The following is a 19,712-nucleotide window of genomic DNA, read 5'->3' as shown; positions in this document are numbered from 1 at the left end:
GGTTAGGTTAGGTTATCGGGTTTTGTTCAAGTGACCACCCTCTTTCGATCCCCTACCTCCACCCGCTTGAAAATAATTTTTTTATTGAATTTTATTTGAATTATAGTGTATGAAAATTGAAAATTGTCAAAATAATCAACTTTCAACCCCCATAACTTTTTATAGGGGTGAGACCGCCGCAAATTTTTTATGGGGTTTTACTCAGGTGACCACCCTCTTTCGATCCCCCCTACCCTCTTTCGATCCCCCTACCCCCACCACCATCTAACCCCCATAACTTTTTATGGGGGTGAAACCGCCACGAACTTTTTATGGTACAGTGGTGGGGGAGACCTCCCCTTTCGATCCCACCCATCCGCGCCCCCTTTGGGGGTGGGGGCCATCATCTAGACATTTACCAAATATTTTGATTCTCAATATCAAATATTGAATATTGTTTTTATTATGGATAAGAAATAACAATAGTAAAAAAGCAATTAAGTGATAAATAAAAAAAAATACAACGTGTAATTATACAACACGCTACTGAAGTGAAACTTCTGCAAACACACAAACATACCGCGATAGGGGTTAAAGAATTGACGTCAATGGCGTTGTTTAGACTGTAGAGTGTAGGCACACATACACAAACACATACAAATACATTCATACATTTTGTTAGGACTACATTATTTACGCCGGAGTTGCCTGTAACGAACGTTGCATTGAAGAGCGCTCACGGCTCAAGCGATCTCCACTACCATCTCGACTACGTGGCCGAGTAGAGGGGGGACATCCGTTGCATTATTTCGTTACACAGCAACTCGTATGAAACGAACTTACCCTACCGTGGGTAAAGAAGTTTCACTTCAAAATTAAACAATTAATGACATCGGCTGATAATAATTAAATGTATTCGTTTAACGTTTCGAACTGTTACCCAATTGCTGTAAACTGATATCGTTAATTATTTAATTTTATGTCGAAGTTGTTTCCGAAATATTCTAATAGGTGGTCACCGTGAGACACCCAGTATAAATATAATTTAGAAGTATTAATTTGGAAAATAGTTAACAACTAATAAATAATTTGAGCAGTGTTAAAAGTAGAGGATTTGTGTTTACTCGGGTCGCCGTATAAATTTCTATTCATTTTGCCCGAACGAAATCGATACGTTTTAATAGAAACAATAAAAGAACATTGCGTCCTTTTGGAAATGTTCCAACATCAGACGTTCCTACATATTTATATGTGCAAACATCTTGGCCGCTAACGCGGTCGTAGGTATCCCGTTATAAATCACTAGCTGAATTTGTATCTGTTTCGTTTATTTCTTAAGCTGATACTTAAATAATTAAGATGTTTGTTGTAAATCAAGGTATTAATTAGTAATACTGTAGTAGTCGGGACCTAATTCCAATAATAAAAAGAATTTAATGTAGTTAGTAAGAAAGAGAGGCGCGGATAGGTGCGAGATATTTAGAACAATTAGCTGAACTTCCCATGTGTCAAAAATCTTAACTAGAATTGTACAGAGGAGGATGGAAAAAAGAGCGGAAGAACTATTAGGGAAAGATCAACTTGGGTTTAGAAGAAGTAGAGGAACGCGAGAGGCATTCTAGCTTTACAAATAACAATAGAGAAAACGATAGAAAAAAGAAAGAGGGCGTACATAGGATCTGTAGATTTACAAAAAGCTTTTGACAATGTTAAATCTGTTATCGCTACTTTTTAATCTATACATCGAAGACGCCATTATAGACGACTGTAGGGATAGATATACAGGGGCAAAAGATTAGTATGCTTAGATTTGCAGATGATGTAGTAGTATTAGTAACTAGCAAAAAGGAGTTAGAAATAGCTTTAAATAAAATAGATGCGGTACTGACAAAACAGTACTGTATGAAAATAAATAAAAGTAAAACAAAAATATTGGTACGCAAGGGAAGAAAAAGTAGGGAAAGGGTGAATATAATGATAGGAGATGAAAAATTAGAAGAAGTGTTATCTAGTAAGTCAGATAAGTCAGGATGTAAAGCAGAGGGTAGCGCAGGGACGGGTCGCCTTCAGTAAAAAAGAAGTCACTATTATGCTCACGAACGGTTAATTTAGAAATTCGAAAAAGGTTATGAAAAGTATATCTTTGGAGCGGGTTTACGGGTGCGGCGGAAAAGAAAAGGTTAGAAGTTCTCGAAATGTGGTGTTATAGGCGAATGATGAAGATACCGTGGATAGAGAAGGTTAGAAATGAAGAGATATTAGAAAGAATAGGAGAACAGAGGACTCTATAGAAGTGTGCCAATTCCTTTCCTCGGTGTATTATTTCTCTCCACGATATTACTGATTTCGGTTGTGCGTGTATTCCTGGGTCTTCCTATCTTTCTATTTCTGATCATTCCAGTTTCCTATACTTTGCTTACTTGTCTCTCTCTAGTAATTCTAGTTATATGTCCGGACCACCTCAACTAGTTTTGTTCTATAATGTTCTGTGCTTGGCAAATTCCTAGTATCCATGTTCCTTATTTTGTCTTGTGATTCCCTGTACTCCACTAAGATATTTTGTTTGCATTTGTGACCACCCTCTTTCGATCCCCCACCTCCACCCGCTTGAAAATAATTATTTTATTGAATTTTATTTGAATTATAGTGTATGAAAATTGTCAAAATAATCAACTTCCAACCCCCATAACTTTTTATGGGGGTGAGACCGCCGCAAATTTTTTATGGGGTTTTACTCAGGTGACCACCCTCTTTCGATCCCCCCTTCCACCACCCTCACCTAACCCCCATAACTTTTTATGGGGGTGAGACCGCCACGAACTCTTTATGGTAGAGTGGTGGGGGAGACCTCCTCTTTCGATCCCACCCTCTTCGGGGGTGGGGGTCATCATCTAGACATTTACCGATGCTTTTCATAAGCGGCATCGTTTACTAATTTCTAAAATATGTGTAAGCAACATGTGGCTTGCAGACAATGAGATGGAAATCAACGTTCCAGGATTAGGTGTCGCTTTTCCTTTTTGCAGCAAACTTTAAACAGACGCCAGTCCCATCACAAATTTAACTCGATCAATCGAGAACAGTTGTTTATTTTTGGTATTAAAAACGGCCTTCTGTCATTCAATTCGTGCCTGTGCACATTATATGGCGATACAACGGTAAAATCGAGCGAGCCGTTTACTATCTCGCACAAAGATGCATACATTATCAACTAATTTCACTCGGACGCATTAGCATGACTTTTAGATCTTAAAAAACCGAGTTAAGTGCATACATTGGCTCGCTGCACGTATCTGTTAGGTTTTACAGCCGCCGACATGGTTTTTATTGCACTCTAATTTGTTACAAATAAAATACCCTCGCTTCAATCCAATGTTATAGTGTTAAACATGATTACAATTACCATTATCATTATAGTTTTTGGTTTTGTGTCGGATCTTTGACATGGGAAATTGGAATATTTATTCATGCATTACATTTATTGCGTCGCCTTGTTTGAACTCATACAGAAACACCGTAGGAATGCGCGGCGATATGGCAACGGTTATTACAATAAATATAATTTGGTATACCTCGTTAATTTCTTGCTGGTTAGCTTACCTTTAATATTAAAATTTATAAATAGGTACTAGTACCTGTTTTGCCTATAAAATATGTGGCAGTAAAGCAGTTTCGAGCAAAAGTTTGCCGCATACATGAATTAATTTTGTCAATTAATTTTACACTAAAAAGTTTGAGAAAGTACAAGTACAATCCATATAATTTACTGTAGAAACTGTAACTGTAAAAGTATGTCGAGTGTAAATCGGTCTATACGTAAAACATGAATTAATTTCACATCAGATAAATTAATTGTCTACTAAAAAGTTTAAAAAATATCAACACCAAGTTTTAAATCGATTTAATTTACTCTATAAATTGGAGGTAAGTATTTTAGCGAGCACGAGCGTGTTTGTGTGCAATCGGGCACACGTGTGCGTGGACGGCTTATCGATTCGCCGACTAGCCGCGGGCGCCTGCGTTCTGGGAAAGCAGTTAAACAGTTCAAAGAAAAACTAAACGATCCGGATGTTTCTAGAGGGTTCCAGAAAGGAAACAAAAGAGTATTTAAAAGAAGAGACGATCGCCGAAAGAAAAGAAGAAATAAATTAACCGTTGCAGAAGTTTGAATGAGAAATAAATTGACCGTTGCAGAAGTGAAAAGAAGAAATAAATTGACCATTGCAGAAGTAAGAAGGAGAAATAAATTGACCGTTGCAGAAGTAAGAAGGAGAAATAAATTGACCGTTGCAGAAATGAATCGAGAAATAAATTGACAGTGAAATAAATAGCGCAGTGAATAATGATATATCAATAGTAGTGNAACTGAAGAGAGCTAAACTCCTTGGAAACGGATAATCTAAAATATTGGATCGATATTGTTTTCCGGGTTCAATGTCATGGTTCATGGAATTTTGAAGTTCCAAATTGATATCAGCACCTATCAAACCACCACTTATTGTACCTTTAGCAAGGAACTACGAAATTCTATGAATTACGACAAAACAGTCCGCAAAACAATATCGGATTGATATATGCCAGCTGTGTAAAATTGAAAACTTCAAGACATTGTGGTGTGCTAATAAATGCACTATACTCTAAAATTCTTAGAAAACGATTAAAAAACTTCACTTATTAGTTGAACCCAAAGTTAAAGAAACCATGGATTCCATTTCTTTCTCGTATTACAATGTGTAAAAGATCAGAAACAAAATGGGGTTCTAAATATTTCGATATAAAATAATTGATGGCGATTTTAGATGAATAAAATTATTTGCAATTCTATTTTGGCATCAGTGACTTTTTCCATTTAAAACGATGACAAAGGTAAATAAGGAAACATATAGAAGAATTGTTTGTTGCTGAACTGAAGAAACTATAACATAAAGATAGAAAAACTATGTATCCTACTCAATCTTCGCAGCTGCAAACACCACTATTAGCATTTAAAATACAATTTGCATTTTACATCTGAAATAACAAATCAAAAAAGTATTTGCATTTTGTATTTAAATACTTTTAAAAAACCATTTTGTACACCTCTAGTGTCCACCACAATTAAATTTTGTTCAACTACTACATACATATTTTTTAGCCTTGATAAAGCCTCCCAACAAAAGGCGAAACTTTGGTGTCGGTTCGTTAATTCAATAAAAGCATTACTACCCTCTTTTTTTCACATTAAAAGTATCAAGAACTGGCAACTTCTTCTAAATAGCAAATATAATATAATTGAGTAGTAATTATTCTAATAAAATATGTAATTACAATAATTACAATATGAATAATTATTCCAAGATCCTGCGGATTAGGACGATGGTTGTAGATCATTTTTAGGAGGAATCGACGAACTTCTCATAAAATTAGATATTTTACGAATTTGCCATCATTACATCATCCATTTCTACAGATTTATTTTTTTTGCGAAATACAGCACTGTTGAGATTTTTTCGAAACCTAAGCGTAAATGTAGTATTGACCACAATAACAAAAAACAGTGTTTATAAAAAATGAGAATAATTATATTATTACATAAATAAATAAAAAAAAAAATAGAAAAAATGTGACTAACCATATCTCTACCTTTATTATTATCACATTCCGAATATGTTTACTCTTTAGCAATAGTTTCCTTGGAATGTTTAAAATTTCTGATAAAACGGATTAATTAATAGAACAATAAGCGGCGAAGTAATAAAGAATGCTTTACTTACATTATTTATAATTTCAAACAATTCCTCATTAATTTAAAGCGGATAAGACGTTTGCGAGTAAGGTACATCACGCATAAACCTACGTTTCTATATAATTCAATAAAAATTAATGAGAATATAATTTTCCATTACCTCTACAACTTCAGAGTAATTTGTTGATTACAAAACGAGATATTTATAAATAGAGTTCGTGTAAAATTGATTAGTAAATTTTTTGGGTTCTTTATTAGGTACGTAATCATTCATCATCTTTTAATAAAGTATTTTTAAACTAATTTTTGGAAAAGTCATTGGATGTTTTCAAATTAAACAAGTATTACGAAAACGTTTACTTTACAGGGTGGTTCTGAAATAAGTAGCAAGTTATGGAGAGTGTTAAGAAGATGCAATAGAGGAGAGCAAAGCAGCTTGGTTAAAGGACAAAGAAAACCAGACGAAGTTGTAATCCGAAGCCGGCCCTGGGCGTGAATTGACAACGCGTAAGGAAATTACGATTACGCAACTACATCGATGAAAGATGTAAGCATTAACCGTTGTCAAACGACTAATAATGGGAATATCAACAGCCTCCTATTACGCTACTACACATAGTAATCTTTAGACACCCATTGCCGTAACAATTAATTAAATAACTACTTTGTTCATCTCTAATAGTATATTAAGAAGACAAAATACAAAAGAAATACTAGTACAACACGGATGCTGCAGCTGATAGAATGTGACGTTGCGTAGCCCGTGATTCCACCAGGACCGGACTTACCTTTCAAATACGTTTTTCTCGAAAACGGCGGACTTTCAGGCTACTAAACATTTACTTAATTTTCTTGTTTTTCTGTAAGCTTGCTATTTATTTCAGAAACACCCTGTATACTTAATTTATAACAATGTCATACAGTTATTCGTATTATACTGTAGGTATAAACCTCCTTATCTGATCTACTAATCAAGACAGGTGTGAAAAAAGAACAATTCGCCATCTTGAAGTCATATTTAACTCGAATGTATTGTAAGTATTTCAAACGGTTTAACGGTGAGTCGTATTAGAGACTTCAGCTTATCAAAAATTATTGAATTGAAATGTGGAAAATAAGATCGTTATTGTGAAAAATAAAACACACAATGCAATCATTAAATTTTTCAGAAAGGATATTTTAAATTTATGCTAAACGATAGACTAAACAAGAGCTGTTAAAAGCTATTTAATGGTTTCTAATGACGAAAGGCATCCGCAAGAATTTTCAAGAATTCTTCATCGACGACCGGCAATCTTTTACTTTATTATTACTTTTTTGTTTTTACTAGCAATCTTGCAACGGTAAGCAGGTTTCGGTCGACTCCTTCACATACCTACCTACCTACATTTAAGTAAAAGACGAAAACGAAAAATAAAACGCGGGAACAAAAATGTTAAGGTTACCAATGATTTAGTTACCTGAAAGTGTGGAATCGGCCGCAGCTTGTCTCGCGGCTCTTTGAGCGAACGGACTTCGCAAAGCCTTCGGACTCAAGAAGAAATTTCTTCTTGAATGAGGAGGCGTCGGACAACTCTGCGTCATAACCGATGACGATTCTGCAGTGGCGCGTGTTCTGGGGTTTGACGGTCGCGTTTTTGGTAATTTTTCGGGATGAGCGGGATCACAGCCTGAATTACGGTCCGATCGATTCTGAAACAACGAAAGAAATATTTAATTCTGCTTGTACATACATAGAATCCATAAATTCTTCTTTAGGCCATCGGTACAAAGTTAACACATTTGAATTATTTATTTAAAAGTGCAAGCTAACACCTACTGTTATATCTACTGGGTTGGTAGGTCAATTAGTGACCGTTTAAATATAGAAATCGATAATAATCAAAAAGAGTCGAATCCAAGATCAAGAAGAAGCAAATAATGCAAGGTGGTGAGGCGTCTTCACTCGTTCTATAATGGTTTTCTGTTATTTTGTACTTTCCCCAATTATATAAGAAAGTAGGGTAACATTATTATTATTATGCTATTAAATTATTTATTAATTATTGTTTGAGTAAAAAAATTGTCTTTATATGTAGGTATTTTTGTTGACTAAGTTATTCCAAATATATAAAATTATATGCACATGGAAGTTAATAGGAAATAAGATGGATTACTACTAATACTACTACTACTAATAATCTTTCTCACATGAAGGGTTAGTTAGATGCATATTAGAAGTAAAAACAGGAGTTAAAAGAGTCAGATGGGAACCTAGATTAGATCACTGTCTGTCTAAGAGCCGTTATAATTTTAAAATTTAATATTTAAAGAGAAAGACAAACAAGTGTGACCTAATAACACACTGCTACAAAATAAAATGAATGAAGTATTTATTTAATTAACAGTATGAATTTTATTATTTATCTAGAGCTACTTCGTATATTTAATCTTTTACTAATTCATATATGCCGCGGTTTCAAGATTTTAACTAACAAAACTATCAGTAGGTTTACTTTTGAGAACGTGGCTTTCTAGATAATTTACCTTGAAACATAAATAAAAATTATGTTTATACAAATTTTCGATATCTATCTTTGATAAACCTGTGTAAATATAATTCTTATTTCAAGTTTATATAAACATCATCATCATGATATGAATCGAACGTGTTGCTATCATGGAACGAGCTAGGGGGAAGTGGTTTTAGCCGTTGGGGTGCCTACCCTTCTAGAGTGAATCCAATACTACCCAGTCGCAAAGACAACTGGGTACCTTTCGAAGAACTCCGTTCCTCCATGAAAACAACAAAACGTAAGGTATTTTTATACCAGTGCTTAGCATTGGGTTGATACCGGTCCTATTCTGGGTCCGCCTACCTTTTTTCTATGGTCTCCCGGGATCATTTCCCTGAAATGATGGAGCTAATATTGCAAAGAAAATATTTCACTTTTATTCTGTCTTTATTTCGACTGTTTCATCTTTCTCTTTTCACAACCACCAACCATCCAGTCCTAAGATTCCTAAAAGGAGGCTGAAGATATAGCCTTTCGCCAAACCCTCCGGTGTGGCCAGCTGGGACTACCCACCCTTCAGTATTAGGAGCAGATGGGAATTAAACGCCCAAAAAAAGGTATTTCGTAATTTTTGATAATGGGCCGGTGCTACTTTAGTATATGCGGACTACCTCTGACGTATGGTCTATCGAACTGACTCCTTAAGATGACCGAAGTAACTGTTGTTGTGATCATGTTCTTTCCCTTTCGTTTGCAAAAATTCGTACCTCAAAAAAAGGCAAGAACAGCAAACCGCATACTACAAAGTAGGACCCATGACTGTTTAAGCTAGTTAGTCATATTTACGAGACGGGGAAAGTCCCGGATATAATAACCATACCAAATAGAGAGGCGGGGATAAGTCGAGACATTCAGAATAATTACCTTAACTTCCTATCAAAAATCTTAACTAGAATTGTACAGAAAAGGATGAAAAAAAGGGCGGGAGAACTGCTAAGGATAGATCAATTTTGGTTTAGAAGAAATAGAGGAACGCGGGAGGGCATTCTAGCTTTACGGGTAACAACAGAGAAAACGATAGAAAAAGGAAAGAGTGCGTACATAGGATTTGTAGATTTAGAAAAAGCTTTTGACAATGTTAAATGGGAGACAATACTACATATACTTAAAAATTGTAGGAATGAGTTACAGAGATAAAAGAGTGATATTTAGTTTGCATAAAGAGCAACAGGCAGTTATAGAGTTGGACCAGCAACTTAGAGAAGTAAATATTAGGAAGGGAGTTAGATAAAGATGCACACTGACATTCCTACTTCTTAATCTACACATCGAAGACGCAATCAACATCATTACAGTACAACTATAGAGGGGCAAAAAATTAGTATGCTTAGATTTGCAGATGGCATAGCAGTATTAGCATCTAGCACAGAAGAGTTAGAGATATCTTGAAATAAAATGGATACGGTACCTATTGACAAAACATTATTGTATGAAAATATATAAAAGTAAAACAAAAATACTGGTATGCAAGGGAAGAAAAGTAGGGAAAGAGCGAATATAAAGATAGGAGACGAAAGATTAGAAGAAGTGACTTATTTCAGGTATCTAGGAAGTCAGATAAGTCAGGGCGGAAGGGGCAGTAGGGATATGAAGCAGAGGATAGTCGCCTTCAATAAAAAGAAGTCATTTCTATGTTTGCAAACGGCTAATTTAGAAATTCTAAAAATATTGTTAAAGGTGTATGTTTGGCTTAAAATACAAATAGTTAAAAGTATGTAGGATGTTCTAGTTCAGATTAGCTCAGGATAGGAAGGAGTGGAGGTGTGTGTCCAACTAGTCTTAGGATTGACGACCTTATGATAATGATGCTTTGGTAAAAGTCTACATGATGGCCCCCACCCCCTTCGGGGGTGGGGATGGGGGGGATCGAAGAAGGGGGTCTCCCCCATCACTGTACCATAAAAAGTTCGTGGCAGTCTCACCCCCATAATAAGTTATAGGGGTTCAAAATTCATAAATATGACAATTTTTATACATTTCCTGGCATGTAAATATTTATATAGTCATTCTTAAACAATATTCAAAGGTAAAACTAATGAAAAATACATAAAAATATTGAGAAAGTTATATAAAACATTATTTAAATATCTTTATCAATAGGGTAGGTTAGGTTAGGTTANCACCGCTATGTCTAGGAAGGCGGCAAAGGTTGCGGGTGCGACCGTTTCGATGTAGGCGGCAAGTCCTTTAGGAACTAAGTCCATACAGTGGGTCACGAGCTCGCTGTCAGTCAGGACGAAGTTCAAACGGGCTGCCAGCTATTCCTTCCGCTTCAGGAAACAATAGACGGGTTCCTTTGATTGTCGCTCTGTGAAAAACTTGGCCATTGCGGTGTTTCGACGCGACGGGCTGTCGAACTCGCCGGTGATCAGCGCTCGGAACTCGGTAAATGGTAGCTGCAAACCCTGGTATGGACGGTATCAATCCCGGGCTTCCCCGTCTAGTTGGCCGACGGCGATGGTGATGGAGATCTTGTGGGCTGTGCTGGTGAAAATGTTCCTCGAGGCGCGTTAAAAACACTTCTGGATCCGCTTCTGGTGTTCCGCCCAACCGTGGTAGTGGACTAGGACGTGGGGTTCATGGCCGTGTTAAACGATCCAGCAATTCCTGAACGATTTCTTGGGTGGTTGTCTTTGGGCGCTACTGACAATTTTCGAAACCCTCTGTCAGTAGGGTTGGTGTTTGCGTAATGCTTGTGGAGGTTTCCGCCTTGGTCGCTGGTACCTTCGGCGTTGATGGGCTGGGCCACTCATCCCGAACTTGAAAGGTGGCAGGATTAAAGGTGACCTGCGTTGGCGGCACTGGCTGGGTTGCTGGCGGTGGTGGCGTTCGGAGCGGGATTTGAAACGGCGATGGTCTTGACGTGTCGACGGTGTCCCTGAAGAAGGGCTGCGTTGTGCTGTCCTGTTAGGCGTGGGTTTCTTCGCTCTGAAGACGTTACATGGCCCCACGTTGGGCGCCAAACTGTTACTGGGCACACGTAGCTGTTTGCGCGTGGTAACTGCTGGACTATCTTTGGAGAGAATAAAGGACCTCGCCGCACCTTCTTTTGTCGGGAACGTCTCTTAAATTAGATATTATATACCTTAAAACGAAGAAAGTTTATTTATCACCTTGTGGTTTAATGTATATATTTTCATTAGCTTTGCAATTATAAAGAAATTATACGCACATGGAGAAAGAAAGAGACAACTAGATATATATTGTAGCGACCACGAGCGTGATTGTGTGCGATCGGGCATACGTGTGTGTGAGCGGCTAATCGATTCGCCGACTAGCCGCAGGCACTTTTCTTCATGTGCGCCACATCTGTAAACGTGTGTGTCATACCTGCGTTCCAGGAAAGCAATTAAAGCGTTCAAAGAAAACGAGACTTCTCTGGAAGGCTGAAGAACGTTCCCGAAAGGAGGCAAGGGAGTATAAAAAGGAAAAGACGATCGCCGAAGTAGAGTAGAAATAAATTGACCGTTCCAGAAGAGAATCAAGAAACAAATAGACAGTGATAGAAGTGAAATAAATAGAACAGTGAATAGTAACAGTAGTGTAAATAAATAGAATAATTACCTAAGTGTAGTAATAATTTAATAATGTTTTTAAGTTCTATAATAATTAGTGTAAATAAATAGTTAATGTCGTTATCAGTCTTAGAAGAAATTTTGTTAAATTCACGAACATTACAGTACATAACAACACTGTTTTTGTATTCGCTTGACTTCGTGATTGCTTTATTACAGTCAGAGTTCGCATGTTTAAAACAAAATCAAAATGAAATGTCTTAAATTAAAGTGTGTTTAAAACAATAAACAAAACCCTGATTACAACCGACACATCATGCTAGGTACTGAAATTAGTCTACGTTCCTAGTTTTCCCAAATCTTAAATACTATAATGAGATGACCTAAGTATTTTCATGTTTTTGAATGTTATTTTTAAAGGATTTGAAAAGAAGTACAAATAGAACAAAAATTATTTTCTTTGGAGTTGGAGCATGAAAATTATGGTTTTAAACATACTAAGTCTATTTTATATGAAAAGCGGTAAATTACTAATTCATTTAACATTAGCGTGAACGTTCATTTAATTTTTATCAAGTACAAATTACCCCAAACTAAAGAGGAAAAATTGTAGCTGTTACATCCTCGCCGGGAAACGAACCCGGGACTTTGGATTGACACATCAACACTCTGCGATAGGTGACGATAAAAATTAAATGAATTTTTACATTAATATTAAATATAAATACCAACCACAATCAAATCTTTTTTTAATTAATTCATACTATTCTGATCATCATTGTCAGACATTATAATTTATGCTTCACTTTATTTACCGAGAATTACTATTACGTTTTTTAATGTTATTTTTATGAGATTATTGGGTAATATTTTCTAGTTATACTACTCACCTGCATAAGGTTAGTAAGATGTCCGTTAGTTTTGACCTTTGTCCTTGTCTGATACATGAGTCGATCACATGGTTTTTCGGGTTCAATTCGTTGAATATCACGAGGGATGTTAATGTCACCGTAGAGGGTTATTTCTGAACCCTGAAGACCAGAACAACCAAACTTTCTGTAGCTGTAGGTATCTGCAACAACGAAAGACTACATAGAAGACAATTCTTTTTATTATGATTTTCTATTAGGGTGTTAAATAGACATCGACTTACTTAAAAATAAAAATAAGTCACTTTAATCTAAAAGGGAAAAATGATATCCAATAATTTTGGATTAATTGGTCTTTCAAGAGATAGCTCCAAATAAAATGGAAGCTGTATTGACAAAGCAGTATTGTATGAAAATAAATAAAAGTGAAACAAATATATTGGTATACAAGGGAAGAAACATTAGGAAAGAGCGAATGTAAAGATAGGAGACGAAAGATTAGAAAAAGTAGCTGATTTTAGGTATCTAGGAAGTCAGATAAGTCAGGATGGAAGGAGTAGGGATATAAAGCAAGGGATAGCGCAGGGTCGAGTCGCCTTCAATAAAAAGAAGGGGCACTCCTCTGCTCGCGAACGATTGATTTAAAAATTCGCAAAAGAGTGTTAAAGGTGTATGTTTGGAGCGTGGCGCTGTACGGGTGCGAAACATGGACGGCTGGCGCGGTGGAAAAGAAGAGGTTAGAAATGAAGAGGTATTAGAAAGAATAAGAGAATAGAGGACGAGATAGGTTGGTAGGACACCTTCTCAGGCATATTAGAGGCAGATTATTATTATATTACTGTTTGCAAATAGTTTAGGATGTGGGATGTTCTTGTTTTAGCTCAGGATAGGAAGAAGTGGAGGTGCGTGTCCAACCAGTCTTAGGACTGATGATCTTATGATGATGGTTTTTAGAATTGGAAAAAACTAAGGTTAGGAGTAAGATGTCTAGAGTATGTATAATGATCTCAGAAACATAAATTTTTAACCCATTAGGTTTGTATATGTATTATCCTAACATTGATGTCTTTTGTACTCATTAATAGTGTTTGTTGACTTTAGGTATCCCATCAGTGAACTTCTGATAGTTCATTTTCCAAATATGGGATTGTTTGGTTTTAAACACAATTTAGATAAACGCTCTTAGTAAGGGAAATACATTTTCGACTTCGTATTTTCATTACAAATTGTTTTTAATCCATATATTGTTCTTGAACAATTTTATAAAAATATCTACTATATCAATGATTGATTTTTATTAACGATTCATTCACAATTTTATTCAGTTTTTGTTAGAGTCTCCATTGGACACATCCGTAAAGTTCGTTCGTTTGGGGATGTCCACAAACTACTTAACGTAAAATTCATCAATTTCTACCACTTCCTCCCATACGAAATAAGATCGTAACCCTTTGTATAATCCCTCTCTGCTTTGTTAAATTAGAATTCAAAAAATGTTTTTTCATTTCTTTCCGGTTGTAAAACGTAACGTATTACAAACTTTGATCTTCATCTACTTCCACATAACAGGAGCGTAATATCCTTTCTTTTGTGATCAATTTCTCAAATTTGGTATTAAAATTTCCAAATTCCAATATGTACGCAGGTACATATAAAGCCACTATATAATGTTTTATTAATGTAAAGGTGTCCTTACACCTAGGCAAATATAATAAGTTAAATAAAGGCCTTGTTGTATTTTATCGGTTCATCAACAAGTAAGTTTTGAGTAATGTATTCAATTTACTACGTGTAAGGTCAAATTCGGTAGCTACAGAGATGGAATCTACATAATTGTAAAAGCGAGTGGGATAATTTATTGTAAGTTAAAACACTTGTCAATAACCGGAACCTGCATGATTTATAGCCATCTCACAACGGCATTTCCTTTATTTCTCAATTTCCTATTGTATAAGAAAATTGCATAAGAGACCACGAGACCACATCAGTTTATTAGATAGATACTAATTAGAGATCCAAATTAAGAAAGCAAAGATAGTTGAAACTTGGTAACAGTAAAACAAATTTGCGAACAGTAATTTAATTTAGGTCTACCTCTACCCCTTCTAACTCCCGATTCTGTCCCTAATATGTCTCTGACTAGACTTTCATGCCTGAGAAGGTGACTTATTGACCTATCTCGCCTATTTCTTATTGACTTCCATAGAGTCCTCTGTTTTCCTGTTCTTTCTAATACCCCTTCGTTTCTAACCTTTTCTATCCACGGTATCCTCATCATCCGCCTATAATACCACATTTCGAACGCTTGTAACCTTTTCTTTTCCGCCGCACCCACTATCCATTTTTCGCACCCGTACAGCACCGTGCTCCAAACATACACTTTTATCAATCTTTTTCGAATTTCTAAATTAACCGTTTGCCAACATAGAAGTGACTTTTTTATTGAAGGCGACTCGACCCTGCGCTATCCTCTGCTTTATATCCCTACTGCTCCTTCCATCCTGACTTATCTGACTTCCTATATACCTAAAATCGGCCACTTCTTCTAATTTTTCGTCCCCTATCTTTATATTCGCTCTTTGCCTACTTTTTCTTCCCTTGCATACCAGTATTTTTGTTTTACTTTTATTTATTTTCATACAGTACTGTTTTATAAGTACCGCATCCATTTTATTTAAAGCTATCTCTAACTCCTGAACTGTCAATGCGAACTCTTTTGATTCATTTGGGTTCACCATTAAGTCATGACGAGTACATATAAATTAACATAATTTTCTGATACACATGCGCGGACGAACTTATGGAGCGATCCCTCTATGGAATGAATACATTCAAGATAAGAGAATTTTATGGAGCATAAGCGGGGAACTTCAAGGAACTTCAAAAGCAAAACCAACTTTAGATCCTACTTAGGACTGCAGCGGTTCACCAACTGGCCGCAAAAGCTTTAACCAATTTTGACATCTTGGATATCGAAATGCATTTTGTGTTTTATTCGTTAATTCAGTTTCAATAAAGAATGGCTTTATTCCTTATCCTTTTATTTAATTGTGAGAAAATGTCCGATTACTTGTTTATTACTTGCTTTATCTTGACTGACATAATTACTTAGGTTTTGATATTCAAGTGAGATATCTGTAGTAAAGCAGTTATCTATTAATTAATTCACTTACCATCTTCCAAATTTTGTAGACATAAAGGACACGCTTCGTTGGTGAACATACAGGAATAGCATCTTTCGTGACCACAGTTGTCAATCAGCCTTCTTTTTTTACCCTTGTCGAAGGGCATGTTACAGCCCCGACAAATTTCGGAATTGATTTCGGAATCTAGGAGGCTTCGTATCGCTGCCAGATCTGGAACAACAATAAAATGAACGCACTCAGTACACTGCACATCTTTTAATATTTTTCTCTTAATTACTTTAGATTCTTATATTGTTTAGTCTTAATTAATTTTAATAACACCACGAACACTTATATATGCTTACTGGTTGCAATAGGCTTGTCAAGTGAATAAAAATTATATTGGAGGTACGCCTATCTATACTGTATCATTTCATGGATCCACTACCGGCGCCAAGCTTCTTTGGAAAACTGACTAAACAGTCTAAATGATAACGAGATAAGCTGCGATAACGGACCGACAACGAGTTACTAAGAATCGATGTTCAATATATAAATAAACATATATTTTGTACGAAATCCAATAAGTAGCTGGTATGTGGTTATTAGGGTATATTTACAAAAACATCGGCATTTTTCGCATGAGTAAATGATAAGCTTGTTTTCTGTAGAAATACGCGAAGGATTATTGAATGCTATGAAGACAGCATTTACCTTTAATGTTTAATCAAACTTGAGTGTGGAACTACAACAAAATATCGAAAGATACCGATTTAGGCATTACAGTTTATTCAATGGACGACTGTCAAAAACTGATTTTTACTAAACTCTTACCGAAAGTAAGATATTTTTCCCTGATTTCAAGGGCGAAACCACAACATTTTTTCAGGGGTAAGAAATTGCATTTATTCCTTACTAGAAAAGGATTTTGTTATCCTTCGGGTGATTTTCATCTTCGCTTTCGGTTCCGGTGGCAATTTCCACGCGGAAGATATTAAAATACTTTCCTATTTTTTGCACTTTTGTAAATCGATGTATGAGTTAAATGTGAGTTTAAATAACATTATCATAAATTTAGTATGATTAGAAATATGAGACAGTACGAAAGAGATAATATGTAACGTATGTATGACGTTTAGTAGTTGGTCCACGTGCAATCTTTGAATAAGTTTGATCATATACAAAGGAAAGGACTTCAACGAAGCAAAAATTGGTCAGTTGGGACTTAAAGGATTCAAAAAAGTCCTATTATTGCGGAAACATTCTTTTTCTCGTCTACCAATGTTTTAAACAAAATGAGATGTCCACTTCAAACTTTAATTATGTAAAACCTAAGCTCAGAACATTGGTATGGAAGAGAAAAAAAAATAGGGAAGGAGTGAATATAAAAGTAGGTAATGGACAATTAGAAGAAGTGACTTATTTTAGGTAACTAGGGAGTCAGATGGTTCAGGATAGAAGAAGCAGTAGAGATATAAAACAGAAGATGGACCAATTAACAAAAAGAAGTCATTTCTTCGCGGTTAATTTAGAAATTCGGAAAAGATTGTTAAATGTAATGTCTGTATGTCAGAGAAGGTTAGAAATGTGGATGTCTCAGAGAGAGCAGAGCAGAAGACGTTATGGAAGTCAAGAACAAATAGGCGAGATAGGCAGGTAGGACACCTTCTCAGGTATCAAGGACTAGTTATAGAAATATTACAATCAAAAACAGGAGTGAAGAGAAGTGGAGCTAGACCTACATTAGATTAATGTTCACAAATAGTTAATGATACTTTTAGGAAAATGCGAAGATTACCTCAGGGTAGGAAAGAGTGAAGGTGCGTGTTCAACTAGTTTTAGGACTGACGAGTTTATGATCCTTGAAAAGATTCTTGTAGGCAAAATGTTGCATTTGCCTTTCATGTATTGTAAGTATAGCCAGCCGCAAAATAGTGTAGGTGGTTTCGGGCCTGAAATTTATTTTTGCAGGTCTGAATACGCCACTGACTATTGTAACGATGTGATTATGTTTTTCCCATTTGGACACCAGAGAATCATTCTTCGGAACGTGCAAGCTATTAAATTAATCTAACAAACGCTTAGCGTTTTTAGTATCGGACGCTAACATTGAATTGGCTTTGTTTCCAAACAAAGAAAATGTCCAACTACCTAGTTTCTTATCGAGGATTTACTGAATTAAAGTTTTAATGCGAAGCAATGAATAGAATGGCGTTATCATGTAACATTTAATCGATTACATAAGTGATATGGATTTACCTACTTCTGTTCTCTTATCAGAACAGCGGTTTTCGGTGTAAGTAACTTTAGCGTAACTATCAATTGTTATAGTCGATAAGGAAATTAAAAGGTTATGGTTTGCCTAGTGAGAGGAGAGGAAGAAGCGACAGCACGGTTTATTGTTTATTTACTATTCGAAATGTTTATTGATCTATGAGCTATACGCAAATCATATTTTCTAAATAATACACTCATCGACACAGCTGTAAATTTTCAACAGTACTGCCGATTTGAGATGAGAACTGAACATATGAGAGTTTATTATTATTAGGGCATCAAGCTTTTGAACGCCATCTGTTGTACAATGCTACATTTAGTGGAATTCAACATGTTCAACAGGGTCCATTAATATAGATGGATATCTACTTGTTGAACTGAATCTACGGCGTAGCTTACCATATGTGACAGGCATGTTACCAAAAACAAAGAAGTTCATGGTAGGTAGTCAGTATTTTGTCGAAACTGTCAGACGCGGTTTGTGATTTCGATATATTTGGATCTCATAAGCACTGGCTGCTGCCTTTGACACAGGGTTCTTTAAAAATCCTACAAATCGCGATCTGCGCCTGGCAGTTGCAACAGAGTACTGTTGTTGTTGAATATATTGAATTATTCTAAATGTAGCACGTACCACAGGTGGCGTTTACCGCGCCGTTTGTAGGATTTCATAAAACACTGTGTCAAGGCAGCAGCTAGAGTAGGTCTAAGTTGTGAACTTCATTCTTTAGCGCGAGTATCCATCACAATAAGTGTGGATCACCTATTTTCGACGTTTTCTCCACCAAATATCCTCATACTGTCCTCTCCTAGTCAATCCTTCACCCACTCCCAACCTTTTCATTTTTCCTTGCCGGGGATGTGTGTAACCTTCGGGTTGATCTCTCCACTCGAGGCAGGGGTTTCAGATGGCAAAAGCCGACACTGCCTTCCTTCTGGGGATGTCTTTAGAAGATTTCTCCTCCTCGAGAATAAACAAAAAAATTCCGCGTTTGGTAGTGTCGACTGAATACAAACCACCTACCACCATGAACTTCTTTGTTTAATTATAGACTCGTTGCAACAATTTCAACTCAACTTTCTCGTTGAAAATTTACCAACGAAGAATTAAAATTCCATTAGTTTTAGTGTTTAAACGACTTTTTCAACGGTACTTAATGTGGTTTGGAAAGTTAGTGAGGGTGGCGGTATTTAATGCAAAGTCTGCCAGAATGAAGACATGAGCCATTAATTGTAGTGATTTTACCTTTGAGGGGTGTTATTCTTTGTTTAATGATTTCGAGAGTTCCGCTTGTTTAAGATGGTTAGCTGGTGTTTTTTTCAGGTACTTAGACTTAAACTCAAGAATCCTGAATTTTCTTTTGTTCAATTGAGTATTAAAAAAGTTAAAATTGCAATGATAGACATTTTTTTTCTATAGTTAATATTTTTCATATTCACTAGCCTTTCTTGGTATTTAAATATGATTTATTTTTATGTTATAGAGAACGACTAATTCATTGCATAGAGTTAGTATATAAGTATAAGGGTTATACATTATGAGGAATGCTTTTTAACCGACGAGAAAAAAGAGGAGGTTCTCAAGTCGACGCGTATATTTTTTTTGTATGACCACGCATAACTTTACAGATTAGTCCGATTTTGATAATTCTTTTTTTATTGGAAAG

The 19,712-nt window shown here is 35.9% G+C and overlaps 1 protein-coding gene and 1 long non-coding RNA gene across 5 annotated transcripts in view; one reads left to right on the top strand and one right to left on the bottom strand.

Moving 5' to 3' along the window:
* LOC108743422 (protein TANC2) overlaps positions 1-16,226 on the bottom strand; it is a 25,803-nt gene extending 9,577 nt beyond the window's left edge. For 2 of the 4 annotated variants that reach the window (XM_018478990.1, XM_018478991.1), the window contains exons 1-3: positions 15,817-16,014; positions 12,665-12,846; positions 7,165-7,396 (exon numbers count right to left, since the gene is read on the bottom strand). In XM_018478990.1, the coding sequence (XP_018334492.1) occupies positions 7,165-7,396; positions 12,665-12,846; positions 15,817-15,934 (532 nt within the window). In that variant the 5' untranslated portion in view covers positions 15,935-16,014. Of the gene's footprint in view, positions 1-7,164; positions 7,397-12,664; positions 12,847-15,816; positions 16,015-16,066 lie in introns of those variants that run through there. The other 2 variants (XM_018478988.1, XM_018478987.1) reach the window with 2 other exon arrangements.
* Positions 16,227-16,340: 114 nt separating this feature from the next.
* Positions 16,341-19,429, top strand: LOC108743423. Its single transcript, XR_001938822.2, has 3 exons — positions 16,341-16,659; positions 16,911-17,678; positions 17,740-19,429. It is a non-coding gene; the product is annotated as an uncharacterized LOC108743423 (long non-coding RNA).
* Positions 19,430-19,712: the final 283 nt, after the last annotated feature.

This window comes from Agrilus planipennis, unplaced genomic scaffold (assembly GCF_000699045.2).
Source record: "Agrilus planipennis isolate EAB-ADULT unplaced genomic scaffold, Apla_2.0 scaffold457, whole genome shotgun sequence".
Classification (NCBI taxonomy): Eukaryota; Metazoa; Arthropoda; class Insecta; order Coleoptera; family Buprestidae; genus Agrilus; species Agrilus planipennis.
Note: the sequence above shows the minus strand (reverse complement) of the source record. Positions and strands in the feature narration are given on the sequence as shown.